This window comes from Rhinolophus hipposideros (genome assembly GCF_964194185.1).
Source record: "Rhinolophus hipposideros genome assembly, chromosome: 7".
Taxonomy (NCBI): domain Eukaryota; kingdom Metazoa; phylum Chordata; class Mammalia; order Chiroptera; family Rhinolophidae; genus Rhinolophus; species Rhinolophus hipposideros.
The window spans coordinates 11738894-11757544 of record NC_138053.1 but is presented as its reverse complement, the minus strand read 5'-3'; the positions used below and the strand labels follow the sequence as shown (position 1 = coordinate 11757544).

The window sequence follows — 18651 nt, the reverse complement described above, 5'->3', positions numbered from 1 at the left end:
AGGTTTTCAAGCAATTTTTTTGTGTGTAGACGAAGTGCCATACCCAACAATTTACTTATTTCTCTGGAACTGATGTATTTAAAGAAATAAAATACAAATAATCCCCCACTTTTTGAAAACTTGTTTTATGCCACTTCACTTCTTATAATAGAACTGCCCTAGTACTTATTTTCACTAACTGAAAGAAATCCAAAGAGAAGTTTTGCTTTTATGAAAAACGGTGAAAAGCAAACATAGCATTCAGCATTTGTTTTGCAATGGGCCATTCATTACGGAGTGCACACCCCAAGCAGTGAGAATAGCCCCGCCAAGCTCCTTCCCCGGGAACTACACTCAGCATCTCAGCATCAAGCTGTCATAACTTTGAACTGTGTCTGTGAGCACCTGTGCTTTAATCTCGATTTATTCGGTGCGTCCATTAGCAAAGTGTGTCCTAAGGTAAAGCTTCTTCGCTTTACGCCATTTCAGCTTACAAAAGGTTTCATAGGAACTCTCTACTTTCAGCTAGTGGGGGAAACCTACATGTGTATTCTACTCTGGTTTCCTATTGCTTCCAGAAATTAATATAATCATAAACCCAATTTCATTATATTTAAGTCTATTGATTGAACTATAAGTAATATTTATTTGATTTTAATTTTTGAATTGTATTTTAGATGTTATCAACAAATACTTTTTTAAATAGAGCTATTGGAACATGATGAGGAAGATAAACTTCACTTTATGTGGGCCTATCTTTATTTTAAAATACTACTCCGGAAAAATCTTTGTGTTTTTGAATATAGTTGTTTGTAGTATTATAGTGGAAATTAGTATAGTTACTGCTAAATCTTTAACTTTGAGGTGGAATTCTGATAAACACCCACAGCAGAAATTTTAAGATGCTTGCATGCTTTTGCTTTGTTGAAAAGACACCCACACCAATACTTAGCTTTGAAAAAAATAGCCTATTACATCCACACATCTTTAGTTTTTTTGTTTTTAAACTGAGATGAGATAGATAAGTTTTTTTGTGTATATTATGGACATTATATTTTCTTGTAATACTTGCAGATTATATGGTATTTTAAAGTCTTCTTTCATAAGTTAACTGAAGAGCACTAAATATCCTACAGTGAGAAATAAGAAACTTCTGTCTGCTTTAAATTGAATTAACAGGCAAACATTTTTGGTCTGGCTTCTATTTGAATAATTGAACAGTTGAGTCATTGGTTCTTTTGAGGAATCTTTTTTTTTTTAATTTGGGATCATCACTGATGCTCTATCATCTAGAACACATCCAACAGTGGAAATAAAACCTAAGTGGGTTGCTCTTGTGATTGAGCTATACAGACCCCTGGTCACAATTTTATTTTCTATTTGTCCATATTTCTAACAAGTTGAATGGTTACTGGTTTCCATGTTTATATCAGATTCTAAGCGAGGAACGGTAACAATAGGCAGACACATTGACTGAAATGAGGAGTAACAGGCTGGAGTCTGATACAAAAGAAGAGATGAGAAAAATGATCAGAAGTAGTCATTTCAAAAAGTATTCATGACCCAGCAATTCCATTCGTAGGTATATACCCAAGATAAATAAAACATATGTTCACACAAAAACTTGTAGATAACTGTTCACAGCAGCATTATTCATAATAGCCAAAACGTGGAGTCAGCCCAGATATTCATCAGCTGCTGAGTGGATAAACAAAATATGGTACACCCATACCGTGGAATATCATTTGGCAATAAAAAGGCGTGAAGTACCGATACATGCTATATAACATGGATGTGGCTTGAAAACGTGATGCTAAGTGAAACACACAGGCCACACATTGTATGATTCATTATTCCGTTTATATGAAATGTCAGAAGAGCAAATCCATAGCAACAGAAAGTCCATCAGTGATTGCCAGGAGCTGGAGGAAAGGGGTAATGGGGAGTGACTGCTAATGGGTATGAAGCTCGCTTTGGGAATGATGAAAATGTTCTAAAATTGACTGGTGATAATGGCACAACTTCATGAATATACTAAAAATCAATGATTTGTGTACTTTACATGGGTGAGTTGTGTGGTATGTGAATTATGTCTCAAATAAAGCTGTTTAAAAAGCGTAGCACACTGAGGTAATTAAAAATATTTGGGAGTGGTTAGTTCTTTATACCATTAGCCTGGGGCATTCCTCTTACAGTATAATAATCATCGATACAGTAGGTAGTAGTTTTGGAACTGTGTGTTGAAAGCAAAATTGTTATAATTTATTTCTCTTAGGAACTGTTTTCAATTTGTGAACGATCGGAGTGGCTAAATTAAAATTCATTTTTAAGTTCTTCATGATCTCTGAATGACTTATTTTCCATGTGTTTCACATAGTTGAAGTTATAGTTGTGTTTGTTAATGGAAACATGGAGATCAGTTGAAAATTTTGTTTTTCTCTTAACACCATTAAAAAGCCTAAGTAAAATAATTTCTAAAAATATACTTAAAGATATTATTGCATTTAACTTCTGTTGCTTAAAAATCTAAAATTTAGCAGTAGTTAAGTTGTATACATGTGGAATCTAAGAGCTAATCTAGGTTGATAGTACTTTGAAAAAGCATATAGCAATTATGCATTAAACAGAATTAAATTAATCCACCTAGCTAACAGATATTGGTCAAGGAAAATAGGGAAGTTTGGATTTTGACAGGTTTTGCTCTGTGGTAACACAGAACTTGCTAACAGCTCATTTCTATGAAAAAGTAATATTCAGAATTCATTAGAAGATGTGAAAATCGTTTTTAAAAAAGTACTGTAGGAAATTTAGATCACAATTTTCAGGATTAAATGATAATTTAGTTGGCTCTTTTGCATTTAAAGAATTATCTTTGAAATATGGCTGTTTTTTGTTGCCTACGGTTGAGGATATGGCTAGAGGAAGAGGTATGGGGATAGTGTTAGGGCCATGATTTAGATCTAGAACATTTTCTGTCTCCAACACCTCCCTCCACCCTTCGTGACCTGTTTAAGGCACCGGTATTGGTTTGGAAATTTTGTCATCTGCCTTGGGTCTGTTGGGACTGAACAAAAGTTGAGAACCAGGGAGAGAGGGAGAGAAAGAAGGGCGAGAACAAAAAACTTAAGAATTACGGAATCACACATGAAATGTAAAAACTACGAAGGAAACACTAATTATGAAAATGAGTTGTGTCAACCAGTTCGTGTCTGAATCAGAAAAATTACAAAGGGAAAAGTGAAGAGCACTGAGTGAATGAAGAGGAGTAAAGGGAGGAGTTCTGAGTGAATCTTGGGGTCTGTGAGAATCCTGCTGTCATTGACTGTCAAGGGAAAACTTTGGTGGTGGTGAGGAGTTTTAAATGGTTACCGGTGAAATTTCAGATGTGGAACGGATGCCAGCTAGGCAGTGTGAGCTGGCTGGAAAGACAAAGGTGTGAATCGACTGACCGAGTAGCTTAGCAAACAGTACTCATTGTGTTCTCCAGATACCATCACAGTGTAATGAAAATCTGAAATGATTGAAATGGATGTACTGTCATGATAAGATTTACAGTTTTAAAGCTCAGTAATTAAGGTTTCTTCCACTTGATTGCTTTACATTTTCCTCAGGTAAAATATTCAGGAACCCTTCATTTTTGGAAATCTGTACCATGTCCTTCTAAACATGGTTAAGTGCATTTAGTGATGTTTGTTTTATCAGGTGATTTTCAATTTTAAATAATTCTAAATTACATTTCCTTTTATAACCAGGAACCTTTTGAGGATGGCTTTGCAAATGGTGAAGAAAGTATTCCTGCCAGAGATGCTGTGGTCACGTATACGGCGGAAAGTAAAGGAGTTGTGAAGTTTGGCTGGATCAAGGGTGTATTAGTATGTACATAGAGACTTAATTTTAGAGTTAATCAAATTATACTGGACTACCTCTACACTGTATTTCATTGTGTCTTGTAGTAAGTCTCGTATATTGTGACTTTTCAGTAAGTATGAAGCTGTTAAATTGATGAGAGCATTGGAATCAAGAAAGCGGAGCAGGCGATAGAGCTGAAATATACCTGCTTCTTTTCCTGCTACCGCAGTGTCTTTTGAAGAGAAATGTCTAGAACAGAAATCCTTTTCTTAAGTGGTGAGGTTCCTTCAGTAGATAGTTTTAGGTGATTAAGGTTCCGATTTACTTCTCTGTTTTCTGTATTCACACCGACGCTAAAGATCTGACTAGACAGACTAAAGTGACCTCTCACTGGGACTTCAGAAGCACTTAATTGGAGTTGAAGAACTCCAATTTTCTAGTGGGAAATCCCAGTTCTAGTAGTAATTTCATTGCCTAATCAATAGTGAATGTGAAGTTCCAGATAGTTTAGTTTGCCTGTGCTTAGATTTTAGTATTATAGAAGATTATGTTCTATTTCTGAACATAATAAATAAAAATGAGAAAACTGTCTCACAAATAGTTTTTGAAAGATATGTGAACAATTGGCATTTTGCATTGACAAATATTATGTAATACTTAAATCTCTTGTAGAAATCCTGACGTGAGGATGTTACAAAAGAATAAATAAAAATTAAACTTACTTCCATCGATAAAGGGGAACATCGACTACTGTTTTTTAGGGTTGAAGTCTTAAAATATTCCTTGTACCTTTCGTGTTCAGTTGATTCTGCTGCTTCAGAATATTATGATGCGGGTGTGTGTGTGTACACACACTTGTATATACACTCTCACATATTACATTATATTTACATTAGCTCACAGTTAAGCTCTTAAAAAACTGTTAAAGGGTGGGATAATAGTTATATTTAAAACGACTTTCTATAGTTTTAAATGTATGTTATGGTGCTTTTGGCTAGTTTACATTTATTGCTGTATTATAGTCGATCATGTTCCTCATCTGTGCCTTGGCCTCTTCCTTTCTTCCTAGGTACGTTGTATGTTAAACATCTGGGGTGTGATGCTCTTCATTAGACTGTCATGGATTGTAGGTCAAGCTGGAATAGGTAAGTGAAGTTCAGGCTGTTGGACTCATCGAGAATGAATAAGTTGTGTTCGTGTCTAGGCTCTGAACCTCATAATACAAGCGATGGGAATCATTCTAAGTTGTGTTCTCCTTAGTAAAAGGTTGTTGTTTTAATGTCATTTTTCTCATAATTCAGATTTGATTTATTTAAAATGGGATAAAAATAAGGTAATTCATAAGTTATAATCAGACTATCCAGTTGTAAATGTGGCAGGTTAAAATAAAGGTGTAAGCATTCTCAGTCTCTCTTCTTTTTCTCTAAAGGCCTGTCAGTCCTTGTGATCATGATGGCCACTGTTGTGACAACTATCACGGGTTTATCTACTTCTGCCATAGCCACGAATGGATTTGTACGAGGAGGTAAATTCAGTCTCTGCACACCATCGTCATCAGATTACTGTTACTAAAAGCACGATATTTAAATCTTATTTTTTCACCTTTTAAAAGCAACATACCAGGTCTGTGCAGGTAAAAAAGGTTGCTGCTGAGCACTTTCAAACAAGTCTATTTGAATATAAAATTTTATATTGACCCATACCCAAACATGTATACTTTAAATTATTTAGGGTGTTCATTGTATTGGGGAGCAACACTGGAGCTTCTGACTGGGTTTCTTCTTCATTGGGCCGCCCCTTGTTGCCTCCTCTCAGGCCTTAGCCCGGGGTCAGTAGCATTTGCTCAGGAGCATCCTGCATTCGGTCACTGTTATACAGGTGTGACCTCATTCCTCCCCATTGAGGGGAAAGGGCAGAGATCTTTCCCCGTGACCTGACAGCTTTTGTGAGTTACACCTGGGACTCTGAATCCATACCCTCAACTCTAGCTCTCTTCTATGGGTGCCCTGAGGTCTCATTGAACTTCAAGATTTGCCTTGTGAGATTTTTATCCTCTCAGGGAGAGCACCCAGGAGACCAGGAGAATGGCTTTGGGACCCCTGAGATCAAGAAAAAAGGAATTGCGTTTTCCACACCAAAACTCATCAGACAGCTAGAACGAAGAGAAGATCTTAGAAGAAGGAGAGAAAATATGTACCAGCGTCTGCAAAGTCATCCTAGCAGATCAACTGAGAAAAGAATCAGGCTGTTCCATCTGCCTCAACTCTTTTTCAGATTTGTATTGGACATTACGTACAGTCAATTTCTGGTTTATCTGCATCAGATATTTCGAGAGACAGAGAGAACCAGACTGAGCTTTTCATTTTTTCCATCATCTTCGTATTTCTTACATGCCAGAGGATTCAGATCAGCATGGCCCCGGGGGAAAGCTGGGAACTCGTATCAGTGTGATTATTATTATGCTGAACACGCATCACTGTCTGCTGAAGTTTCATGTGTACATGAGTCTGGACTGAGTTATATGGGGGTATAAGATGTAAAAGGGTCTTTTTTGGCTTCTTGTGCACTAGATGCCCCTGCTTCATTTCTTTCTGTTACCACTGGGGAATGGAAGTGGCAGGAGAAATGGGTTGGGGTGTTTGATATTTGAGAGAACCAGGAAACATGAAAGAATTTCTCCTCATTTTCAGCCTTTCGACTTTAGGTTGTAAGCCGCAAGGGGAATGGGACATGAAGCCACTGGCAGCATGAACCCCAGAGTATTCTCCGTGTGAATTCAAACTGATGGGAAATACAGATTTTTCTGCATTATGAGTGAAAACCCACTTCATCTTTCAATAATACCAGTAGTTTTCATATATCTGCACAAATACATCTAGTTCAGAGACTTTGTGTCTGGTCTTTTGTCCTGGGATACTAAGGAAGTATGAGAATGTGGAATGCATGAAGATGTGCCTCAGTAAATTACCATGTGTTGCAATTTTGCCTGAGCTCCCTCAAAATGATAGTTCACAAAGGAAGAAACTATAGGAAAAAACCCCAGTGGATCATACAATTCCAAATCCTTCTGTTATTGTCAGATATTCATATAAATGAGAGAGCAAATATTTGCTGAGATAATAGAACCTGAAGAAAAAAGAGAAAGGCATTAATTTAAAGAAATAACCAAATACTCTGAAGCTTTGTTAGAAGGCAATTGTTTTTCCCTTGTTGAATTGTGACTTTGGACACCTGGCTGAGCCTTTACAGAATATAAATGAGCTGCATCGTCTATATTGAACATTTATTGGGGATTCTTTCAATGAACATAAGCCTCTTCAGTCTTCTCTGTTATCTGCTTCATAGACTTGGATACCCCTAACAGGATTTATTTTGGTTTCCTGAGAAAATAGGATTTTCCACATGGGAGAAAGTACATACAGGTATAAAAATTGAAGAGATTACATTGCACCCTGTATTTATGATTCTAAATTGAAAGTATCAGATCGGTATGACTCATAGATTTTTATCCCAAAAGTACACACTTCTTAGCTCTGTCCACAAAAATCACGTGGAGCAAATGACCAACCCAGTAGCAACGAGCACCCTTAGTGCCCATGTTGTGTATTTCCATTCAAAGGAAGCAGGGAACCTTGGAGAAAAGGTCGATTCCAGATCTGGGCAGGAAATGTACTAGAGGAGGCCAGACATCTTCTCATATCTGAAAGTAAAGAAAATAACAAAAGGCTACTAATTTCATGTCAAAAAGACCCAGGAACCAACTTGAAGAAGCTGATACTGAAGTTTGGATAGTTTGGACAGCAATACCACTACTAATAACAACTGACTTGAATAAAAACATATGATAAGATCCATAAGTTCACAGATCCCACAAAAAAATCTTTTTTCACCTTTGAAGAATGCTAAAGAATGCAATGAAAATTGAAAAATAAAGGTAAAGAATCTAATGTTAAATTAAGCTTTTATGAATGAAAGTTGCTTTTCCTGAACTCAGTGCAAGAAATTAATAAGAGATTTGTTCTTTAGATAATTATTCTATGTAATAAGAATGAAAGAGAATTAGAATATTCCAATTTTGTGTACCCTTTACTCAATAAGAGTACCTGTGAAGTATTGTTTCCAACAAATTGACTCTGAATTGCCTCATGCCTCCAGCTCCAGGAATCATTTTATAGAATAAGCAGGGGAGAGAGGAACTTATTAAATGACACTATCGGCTGATGCCAGCACATTCCAGACTGGGAATATCTCTGGAACAAAGAATTTTTATTCAAAATTTTCCAAGGACCAAAAATATAAAGAGGTATGATTGCAACAAACTTGAAGAGACTCAAGGTATACATGTGACTTTGTTTGCTGTTCTTAAAAAACTACTTTAGGTTTTAGTAGGGTGGCACCAAGAGTGCCTGGAGTGGATCTTCTCTAGCCCAGCCACTGAGGAATTGATTTGGACTGCCTCCCTTGAAAGGGCTGCATGGAGAAGAGAGTAATAGAGCTAGAATGATGCAAAGGCTCAGGATGCCAACGGCTTAGATCTGAGAAATGGAAGGATACTATGGGAATAGTGACGTTTGGAGAACACTTTCAGTCTGTTGACTGGAAGTTCATTAATAAGGAAATATTTTACCTAAAATACTGCTTAAAGGTTGCAGTTGTTCTATTTAGCAATTTCAATTTGAAGAGCCCCCTTTTAAACTTATGTAGTTATTAATATAAAGAACTATTTTTAGGTAGTGCTTAATAGTTTAATTTTTTTTATCTTGATTCTTATCTGAATTATAACATTTATCTATATTTTATTAATATTGAATAATATTTTCTCAGTTTGTAAGGTATGTGTTTCCAGCCCTGTGGAAGTATGTGGAATTTATACTTTTCCTAGTGCTATGTGCTTTTTTGCCATAGAAAAGACATTTAATATTACTAAGTAACCTTAACATTGGCTTTAACAGTACATTTCAGAGATTAAACAGTTACCAACCTAGAAAAATATAGGTTGTACCCCCCAACCCCTCCCACACCCTGGATTCCCCATTTAATCAGACAGACAGAAGCAAGGATTCCCTTGCTTCTGTAGTGGAAGTACGAGATGTGATCAAACAATACAGTGAATGTTTGAATAAAATAAAAAAAAATCATTGCAGTAAAAGACACATTGCCATTAATCCCCCTCAAAATACTCTCCCTCACTTCAAACACACTTATCCCATCGTTCTTGCCACTTTCTGAAGCAGTTCTGGAAGTCCTCTTTCGTAAGTGTCTTTATTTGGTCTGTCCTGGCTGCCTCGATGTCCTGAATCATTTTGACTTTGGGGAAGAGCCAGAAGTTCCACGGTGCCAGGTCCGGTGAATAAGATGGATGAAGACACACTATAATGTTTTTATGTGACAGAAATTGCCGTATACCAGAAACAATGTGTGACAAGGAGAGTTGTCATGATGGAGGATGATTTACAGCCCACTTCAAAACACGTTCTCTCAACCATAGTTCACACCCAACTGACTACACTGAACAAGTTGAAACTTGTCACACACTGTTACTAAGGTTTGATGCACCGCTTCCGGTATTGAAAATCCCTGCCTTTCCGTTGGATGGCTCTTGGCAGCAGTATTCACCATAGTTTTTTATCACAATGGAAAGGCTCTGTGTCACACATCGCTTCTGGTATACGGCAGTTTCTGTCAAATAAAAACATTATGGTGTGTATTCATCCACCTTATTCACCGGATCTGGCACTGTGCGACTTCTGGCTCTTCCCCAAAGTCAAAATGACCATGAAAGGTAAATGTTTTGAATTGATTCAGTACATCGAGGCAGCCACGACAGCGCAACTAAAGACACTCAAAGAAAAAAAAAAGTCTGATTGAAAAATGGACAGAAGACCTGAACAGATGTTTTTCAAAGAAGACAACAAGTTCATGAAAAGATCTTAACAGAGACATGCAAATCAAAACCACAGTGAGTTATCACATCATACCTGTTAGAATGGCTAATAACAAAAAGACGAGATAATAAAAGCTGGTGAGGATGTGGGAAAATGGAACCCTTGTGCATTACTGGGAATGTAAATTGGTACAGCCACTATGGAAAAGAGTATGGAAGTGTCTCAGAAAATAAATTACCATATAATCCAGCAATCTCACTTTTGGGTATTTAAACGAAGGAAATGAAATCATTATTTGGTAGAGATGCTTGTGCCCCTATGTTCCATTATGTGCACTGCAGCATTATTCGCAATAGCCAAGACATAGAAACAACCTAAGTATTCACTAATGGATGATTGGATGAAGAAAATGTGATATATATATGTCTGTGTACACACACACAGAGGAATATTATTCAACTTTAAAAAGATCTTGCCATTTGCAACAACATGGATGAAACTTGAAGGTATTATGCTAAGTGAAATAAGTCAGAGAAAGACAAATACTGTGTAATGTCGCTTATGTAGAATTTTAAAAAGCTAAACACATAGAAACAGAGTAGAAAAGTGGCCGGGGGATGAAAGAAATGATGAGATGTTGGTTAAAGAATACAAACTTCCATTTATAAGAAGAGTAAGTTCTGGAGATCTAATGTATAGCATGGAGACTGTAGTTAACAATACTGAGTGTATACTTGAAAGCTGTTAAGGAGTAGATCTTAAATGTTTTTACCATAACAACAAAAAGGTAATAGTGTGAGGTGAAGGATTTGTTAACCTTATTTTGCCAGCATTTTATAATGTATAGGTGTATCAAATTGTCATAGCATGCATCTTAAACTTACACAATGTTACTTGTCAACTGAACATCAATAAAGCTAGAGAAAAAAATTAATTGGCCCTACGTGTGTGGTTTATTTCTGGACTCTGTACTGGCCCATTATCTGTAGATGTATCCTGAATGTAATACCATACTATGTTGGTACTGTAGTTTTATAGAAATTCTTTAAAATGGGTAGTGTCAGTTTACCAACTTTGTTCTTTTTCAAAATTGTTTTGGCTATTCTAGTTCTTTTGCCTTTTCATATGAATTTTAGAATCACCTTGTCCGTTTCTGGGAAATAGCCTGCTGAAGTTTTGATTAGAATTGGGTTGAATCTGGAGATCAATCAATTTGGAGAGAATAAATATCTTGACTATGTCTTCCATTTCATAAACATGGTATATCTATTTAGTTAACTTTTTTTGTTGTTTTAAGTTTAAGTCAGTACACAGTACACAGATCTTGCAAATATATTTTAGATTTAGACTTAAATGTTTCTTGTTTTTGAGTGCTATTGTAGGTTACTTTTTAAAATTTCAGTTTCTTAATTGTTGCTAGTATACGGAAGTAGGGATTTTGGTATGTTTACCATATAACATGTCTATATTAACGTTCTACAAAAAAACAGAACCAATAGAGGGGTGTGTGTGTGTGTGTGTGTGTGTGTGTGTGTGTGTGTGTGTGTGTGTAAAGATTTGTTTGAAGGAATTGATTCCCATGATTATGGAGGCTGCAGGGCATCTGCCACAGAATTCCCTCTTGCTCTAGGGAGGTCTGTCTTCTGTTCAGGCCTTCATCTGATTGAATGAGGCCCACCCACATGATGGCGGAGGACACTTAACATCCTAACTTTAGTACTTGTGTTTTTCCTTTAGGAGGAGCATATTACTTGATATCTAGAAGCCTAGGGCCAGAGTTTGGTGGTGCGATTGGCCTCATCTTCGCTTTTGCCAACGCTGTTGCAGTTGCTATGTATGTGGTTGGATTTGCAGAAACTGTGGTGGAGTTGCTTAAGGTAATTCACCTCTCCTCTAGTCATTTGTTTCCCAAATCTTTTTTGTGGGCTTTGTACCACTCACCATGTTAGATGCTAAAAACAGTGATGCACACAAAATTCGTCCTTCAAGAAGTTTGGTGTGTGAAATAGACAAAGAGAAAATCATCACAGGCTGTCAGAAGTGGGTAACTGTGGGAGGCCTTAGCAACACAAAGGGTAGAAGAGGTGTGTCAAGGAGAGTGGGCTGTGGTTGAGGGGGACAGGGAAGAACGGGAAACAAAGGCCTGGAAGGGATGGAGTGTGATATGTTTAAAAAAACAAAAACTAAATATTTCTGTATGACTGGAGCACAAAGGGACAAGAGGTTTGAGACTAGAGAGAGGAGAAAGAATCAAGTCAGGAAGGGTCTTGTTAGCTATTAAATTTAGGTCTTACTTGATTGGAGTTGGAGACCATGGCATGATCAGATTTGAGACCTAAAGAAATTTCTGACCACCGTATAGAGAATGGGTTTGAGGGATCACAACCGAAGGAGAATTTATAATTCTCTTTTTCTAGGAACATTCCAGGAGAGGGGATGGGGCTTACATTACAACAGTGACGGGTGGGGCTGTAGAGGTCTGGGTGAATTGAAGAGGTTTGAAAAATGTGGAATAAGTGGACTTGATCAATGGGATGTGAGAAATTAAAAGAGAAAGAAGGACTTCAAATTTATACACAGATTTCTGAGTTGGAGATTTAGATGGAAGGTAATGCCATTCACTTGAGATAAGAGAGCACAGAACGGTTTAGTTCTGGATGTCTAATTTGAGGAACCAGAGGAATATCCAAGTGGAGCTGGCCAGAAAGTAGTCGATAACATAGCTCTGGAGTTTAGAAGAGAACTTGTTTGAAAAGAGTTATTAGGATGTGTGTAAAGTAGTAGAAGTAAAATAGGATTAAGCGTCCTCGGCTGACACAGTTCATGTTAAGTTAAGTTGTAACTCTTCTTTGAAAACGACACTTAATGTTGGCATTGATCTCATCTGTATAGGCCAAAAGGTGGAGAAAGGAAGGGCTATAAGTAAGCAACTAATTATCAAAAGTTTATATTTTTTCATCATTTAGTATATGTTTTCAATTTCATTGATATTAAACCACAAATACTTTTGCTCATAGAATGGGAACAGTGTATTTTGGACAACTGCATGAAAGTGTATTGATCTCTTCTTTATGCAAACTAAAGACCATTTAAAGCATGAGTTCACTAATCACAACAAATACAAAATATATTTCTGCTATGTAACTTAAGAAAATTCTAACTATTAGTACTATTCGGTCATGATTTTTATTTGCTTGTTAGCAATTTTCCTTTTTGATTTATTGTGTCTGCACTAAATATAGAATTATTCATTTGATCATATTTTTGATGTCAGCAGATTCTTGAATGACACCTCAATAGTAAATAGTTATTCATTCCTTTTCCTTAGGTCTTCGTATTCATTTGTTAAATAAGCATTTATTCAACTTCCACATGTCATGCGGTGCTTTCTCTAAAATGTTTCAAAATAATTAAAGACGTTATCTAAAATAACTAGTATTGCCATTTACATTTATAATTCTCTTTTTCTAGGAACATTCCTTACTTATGATAGATGAACTCAATGATATCCGAATTATTGGAGCCATTACAGTGGTGATCCTTTTAGGTATCTCAGTGGCTGGAATGGAGTGGGAAGCAAAAGTAAGTAATGATATCGGAATATCTGTAAATCTTCAATATATGAACTTTTAGAGCTTTTAGGAATGCTATAAAGTACAGTAATATTGTTAGATTTTGAAGGTTCCTAAATGGCCATTTTCAGAAAAAATTATGCATAAGGTTATTTTCTGATTGACAAGATGGGGAATATTTGGAGACAGCCACCAGTCTAGAATCCAGTTAAACACAGTACTTTCTAAATTTTTGACTTCCTACCTCCCCTTCCATCCTCTATTCTTGATTTATGTTATATAGAAAGGCTCAGATCAGTATTAGGTAGTCCAAATGAAACTGCTGGCTTTGTGATTTATTTAAGAGATCAGTTTCAAAAATAAACATGGGACAATAAGTTAATGAATAAGTTAATGAATAAGTTAATTCATTAGGGATAAGAGAAGCTAATCTTGCTTCCTGCTATTGAAATCTTAGAAATCATGACAACCAAAGTCAGTCCCACTGTTTTGGGGGGAAATTGCTGAAGTCGTATGTTAACATGTAGGTGGAGCACTCAAACATATTTCTGTATCTTTGAGAGAAAGTGTCACAGCACGGTTTCCTGAGTAATGCATATCTACAAGGTGCTGCTGAGAACTCAAAAGTCCCTTCCTGGTTTCTTGTGTTTACTTTGATAGATTGTACAAAATCTGACATTTGTGTTCTGTATGAGCTATGATAACATTTACCAGACCGAAAATTAGGAAAGTCTGAAAGAATAATTTTTCCATGGTTACTTAAGTCATTAGTATAAAATTAAATCATTTACTTAAGCATTTAACAAATTGACTTTACGAAAAGACTAGAATTTCATACTACCTGGGACATGATTAGCATATAAGTTGTTCTTATTCCCACAGATAACACAGTTTTTCATGGGTAATTGCTCAGTCAGTCTTATTGGGAGGTTAAGAGTGGAGGAGGAGAAGCAGGGGGTGGGCAAAATGGGTGAAGGGGTCAAATGGTATAAACTTCCAATTATAGGTAAGTGATAGATGTTAACTAGGCTTGTTGTGGTGATCATTTCACAATATATACAAATATCAAATCATTATGTTGTACACCTGAAACTAATGCCAATTATGTGCCAAGAAAACAAAAAGAGTAGAAGAGGAGAGATGGTAGTTCTCATAGATTGTTGCTTTTTTCCAGTTCCATTGCTATTACTTGAATTCCCCTCCTCGATGTTGTCTTCTTTCTATTTCTTTTTTTCCTATTACTGTCAGACATTCAATATTGTGTTTGGACTTGATATAAAACTTGTTTTTGTAGTAAGTATGTTCCCCATGTCAAGATTGTACTGTATGGTGGAGGGAACGGGAAAAAATGATACAGAATGAAAAGCCTGCAGTATTTTGGAATTTATAATGCTTTATGATTTGTGGGAGGATATGCACATTGTTGGTTCATTTCAGAAATATATGGCATGATCCTACTTTTGCTATCCATTTTTCATTGTTTTGAACATTTTATGATAGTTCTTTAAAGATTAGTCATTAATTTAACAAATTTATTGAGCACCTATGTTGTGCTTGAAATTGAGGCACTGAGGAAACAAGATAAATCTTTTCCCCCATGGAAAATATAATCTAGTGGAACTGAATCAATGTATAAATATAAGAGATTGATTTTGATTTTTAATGTTTAAAAATTCCAGGCTCAGATTGTTCTTTTGGTGATTCTGCTACTCGCCATTGCTGATTTCATCATAGGAACATTTATCCCATTGGAGAGCAAGAAGCCCAAAGGTTTCTTTAGTTATAAACGTAAGTAAAAAAGATAGACTATTTTAAAGGTGCATATTATATACCATTCTATTAGTAAATAAATTTAGTATGTTTTAGATACAATGTAATTGAGTTTGGTACAGTGACTCACACTGATTGACAATTGAATTTAGTTTTGTCTCCTTTATGTATGTTACAATTGGATTAAAAAATCAGTTTTATTTATGTCTTTCCTTTTCATTATTAGCAACAAAAGATAATAGAATGTCAAAAAAAAAAAAAAAATCAGTGCCCCCCAGAAAAGGTGCTTTAGTTCTTTAGTAATTTGGGGAATTTGTATATGAAAGGTAATTTTTGTTCTGACTGTGCTTCTTCATTCTTTTAGTTGTATTGCATCACAACAGTATAAAAATACCTGAGACTGTGAAAGTAACTAGAAATACTAGTTTCTGTGTAATTGCAGTTTAAGTTTTTTTACAATTTGCCTTATTAATTGTGTGAGAATTTCTTACAGTTTTCATCTTCTGTAATCCTTTCATTCTGCATCTAATTGTCACTACTGGTGAAATTTACTTGTTATTTATTATTTCTGAAAGGATATATCTGTTTCTTCTCTTCTACTTCCCATTTGTCACCCGCTGCATCCTCTCCCCACTTATTTGAGTAACTGTGACTTTGCTCCACAAAATAAAATGAAAATAGGAAAGAATAGTTGCAATAGCTTATCGGGGCTTATCACTTGGAGTGACAGGTCTGTCTGTCTTTAGTTGATAAAAACTCCTTGATTTGAAGCCCTAGAAGAAAAGGCCTAGTTTAGATCTCCTGAGTTGTTTAGCCCAGAGCTACTCGTAAAGATACAGAATGTAAATCAATGTACTACTTCCTTTAAAAAATCTTACAGGAAAAATATCCACTGAACTAAACTATAGAGCCTATAGGCCTATTTGATTTATATTCTACTGTAAGCTCCTTAATCTTGTTGCTGATGGTGACAACATACAGTCTTCGGATCATAGGTGAGTAGCTCTGGTTTAGCCCGTATCCGACCCTGATTTAGCTGGCTGGGCAATTTTCTATGAATTGTTTCAAGGTACTTACACCTTTACCCACATCTGGCTATTGTGCCTGTAGGTCCTGGGTTGATAGATGTCTATTCTGACTACTAGTGCTCATGCCTATTTCTAAACTGTCCGGGCTTTAAATTCCTGATTTCCTGGGTTGGAGGAAGAGATGTCTACTAGGCATGCCAGAAGTGAAAATTAGTAGCATCAGTTAGGTAGATAATTTTCTATATTTTGTGCTCCCATAAATTATATTTGTGACATTTCTTCTAATCATAAATGATTTTTTTTACCTCAATTTTTAAAATATGTGTTTTTAAAATTTTGATTTTTGTCACTTCTATTTGTAAAATAAATATTAAAAATTACAGTGGATGATTACTTCTAAAATATTACTAATACTATATATTTCTGTTTATGACTTTATTGATTTAAAAATATCTACAAATACCTGCTAGGCCATATTTTTCGTTTCCTTTTTTTTCAGATCCTGGGCAACTTATAAAAGTATTACATAGTTAGCTAGTATAGTAATAATTTATATTGTATGTAAGTAGCACATGTAGGCTTATCTCAATCTGAGGTAAATAAACCTAAATATACTTTGGAATGTGACTTGTTTTGGTAGTTGATACTGCTTGGCTCTCCTCTCATTCTTTATTCTAAGGCAGAGTCAGTAGTAAACAGGTTAATATTAATAAACTTGTCAGTTCAAGTAATAGGGGTATTCATTTTTCCTCTTTTTTTATTTTTTTATTTTTGATATGAGAAGTATTTCTCTTTCACCAAAGACCAGTGCTTCTGCTGTGTTCTCGATCACATTTACTTTCTCAAAGGCATTTATCCTTTAATAATTGATTTTACTCCTTGCATCAAAACTCTCACCTATATATAAGTTTATGAAGTTGCTCTGTTAATCCCACCCTTGAAAATGCCGTTTTCTTTTATTCTCCTCTAGTTACCATCTCATTTTCCAGTTCCCTTTCATAGATTTCTCAAATCCATACCTCTCACTTACTCTTTATTTCAAAATAATTTCACTTATAGAAAACTCGAAAAGTTAATACACTAAATTCCTTACACCCTTCACCTAGATTCACCAATGATAAATGCTTTTATATTCTTTTGTTTTGCCACATTTGTTTTATCACTCACATATATCTAATTATTACTAAAATTGCTAAACCTTTTGAGAGAAGTTGCAGAAGTCATGACTTCTGACCTCTAAACATTGTATTTAAGCACGTATCTACTAAGGAAAAGGACAATTCAGGAAGTTTAACTGTGGCACAATGCTAATATCTAACATATGGTTCATATATACAAATTTTTCCAATTGTCCCTATAAAAATCTTTTACATAATCTTCAATCTCCTTGAATCTGAAACAGCTCCTTAGCCTTTTTTTGTGATATTGACATTTTTCAAGAACAAGTCCCCAGAGTTGGGTTTGTCTGAGTTATTTCCATAGATTCAGATTATTCCTTTTTGCCAGAAACGCTACATGAATGGTGTGTCCTCCTCAGTGCATCATATTAGGAGACTCACATGATGTCACTTTTTCCCATCACTGATGGTTTTAATTTTGATGACTTGGTCAAAAGGGTACCTGAGAGGTTTTTTTTTACTGTATGGTTGCCATTTTCTTCTTTGTAATTGATAAGGCATCTGGGCGGTGTACTTTCAGACCTGTGTAGCCTTTTCGCCATCATACTTGTACCAGATGGTTTTATTTCTTCATTCTTAACCCTTTTCTGGCTTCTGTCTGGCAAGGTCACAGCCACATGGTGCTAGATTGCGTGTGCAGCAACATTATATTTAGTTTTCCCATTCTGCTTGAAGTACTTTTCTTGTTTTAGTTGATGTCACACTGGTCATTGTGTCTATTATTCCTGTTATTCCTTCTCTTCTTTCTGTCTTTTAAATGTCAGAGTTGCACAGTCTGGTCCTGGGCCTTCTAATTATATTCTTTCCTTTGGTGATGTCTATTCTCATTGTTCCAAATGCTGTCAAGAGACATATTTCTATTCCTGGATCTCTCCTTTAAACTCCACATAATGTGTATATATACAAAGGGTGCCAAAAAATGTATACACATTTTAAGAAAGGAAAAAACTGTATTAATATATGCCTATAACAAAAGATGAATACAAGTCATGTTTGACTTCTGCGATTATAAGAGTTGCTCATAGTGGTTACCATCAGCGTCCAGACACTTCTGATTACTGCAAACTACTGCTTGAGCAACATTGACTAAAGTGTTAACATCACTTAAAATGTGTATACATTTTTTGGCACCCCCCGGTATATATATATATATATATAACTGCTTATTTGATGTCTCTCCTACCTAATCCTTCTTAGACTTTTCCATCTCAGTACGTAGAAGAAACCAGGATCTCAGAGTTTCTGATCTGCCCCGTCTAATCTTTCTCTAATCAGTACATTATTCTCTCCTCACTAGGTTGAACCACAGCAGTAACCTCCATGGTCTCCCTGCTTCATATGTTGATGCCTTCAGTCCATTATGCACACAGGATCCACAAAAGCCTTAATC

At 35.7% G+C, this 18651-nt stretch overlaps 1 protein-coding gene across 2 annotated transcripts in view; it reads left to right on the top strand.

Annotated features, from left to right (window-relative positions):
- SLC12A2 (solute carrier family 12 member 2) overlaps positions 1-18651 on the top strand; it is an 86062-nt gene that overhangs the window by 22379 nt on the left and 45032 nt on the right. For both annotated transcript variants that reach the window (XM_081054519.1, XM_081054520.1), the window contains exons 2-7: positions 3732-3851; positions 4898-4973; positions 5258-5353; positions 11451-11590; positions 13185-13295; positions 14965-15073. In XM_081054519.1, coding sequence (XP_080910645.1) covers positions 3732-3851; positions 4898-4973; positions 5258-5353; positions 11451-11590; positions 13185-13295; positions 14965-15073 — 652 coding nt within the window. The remainder of the gene's footprint in view (positions 1-3731; positions 3852-4897; positions 4974-5257; positions 5354-11450; positions 11591-13184; positions 13296-14964; positions 15074-18651) is intronic.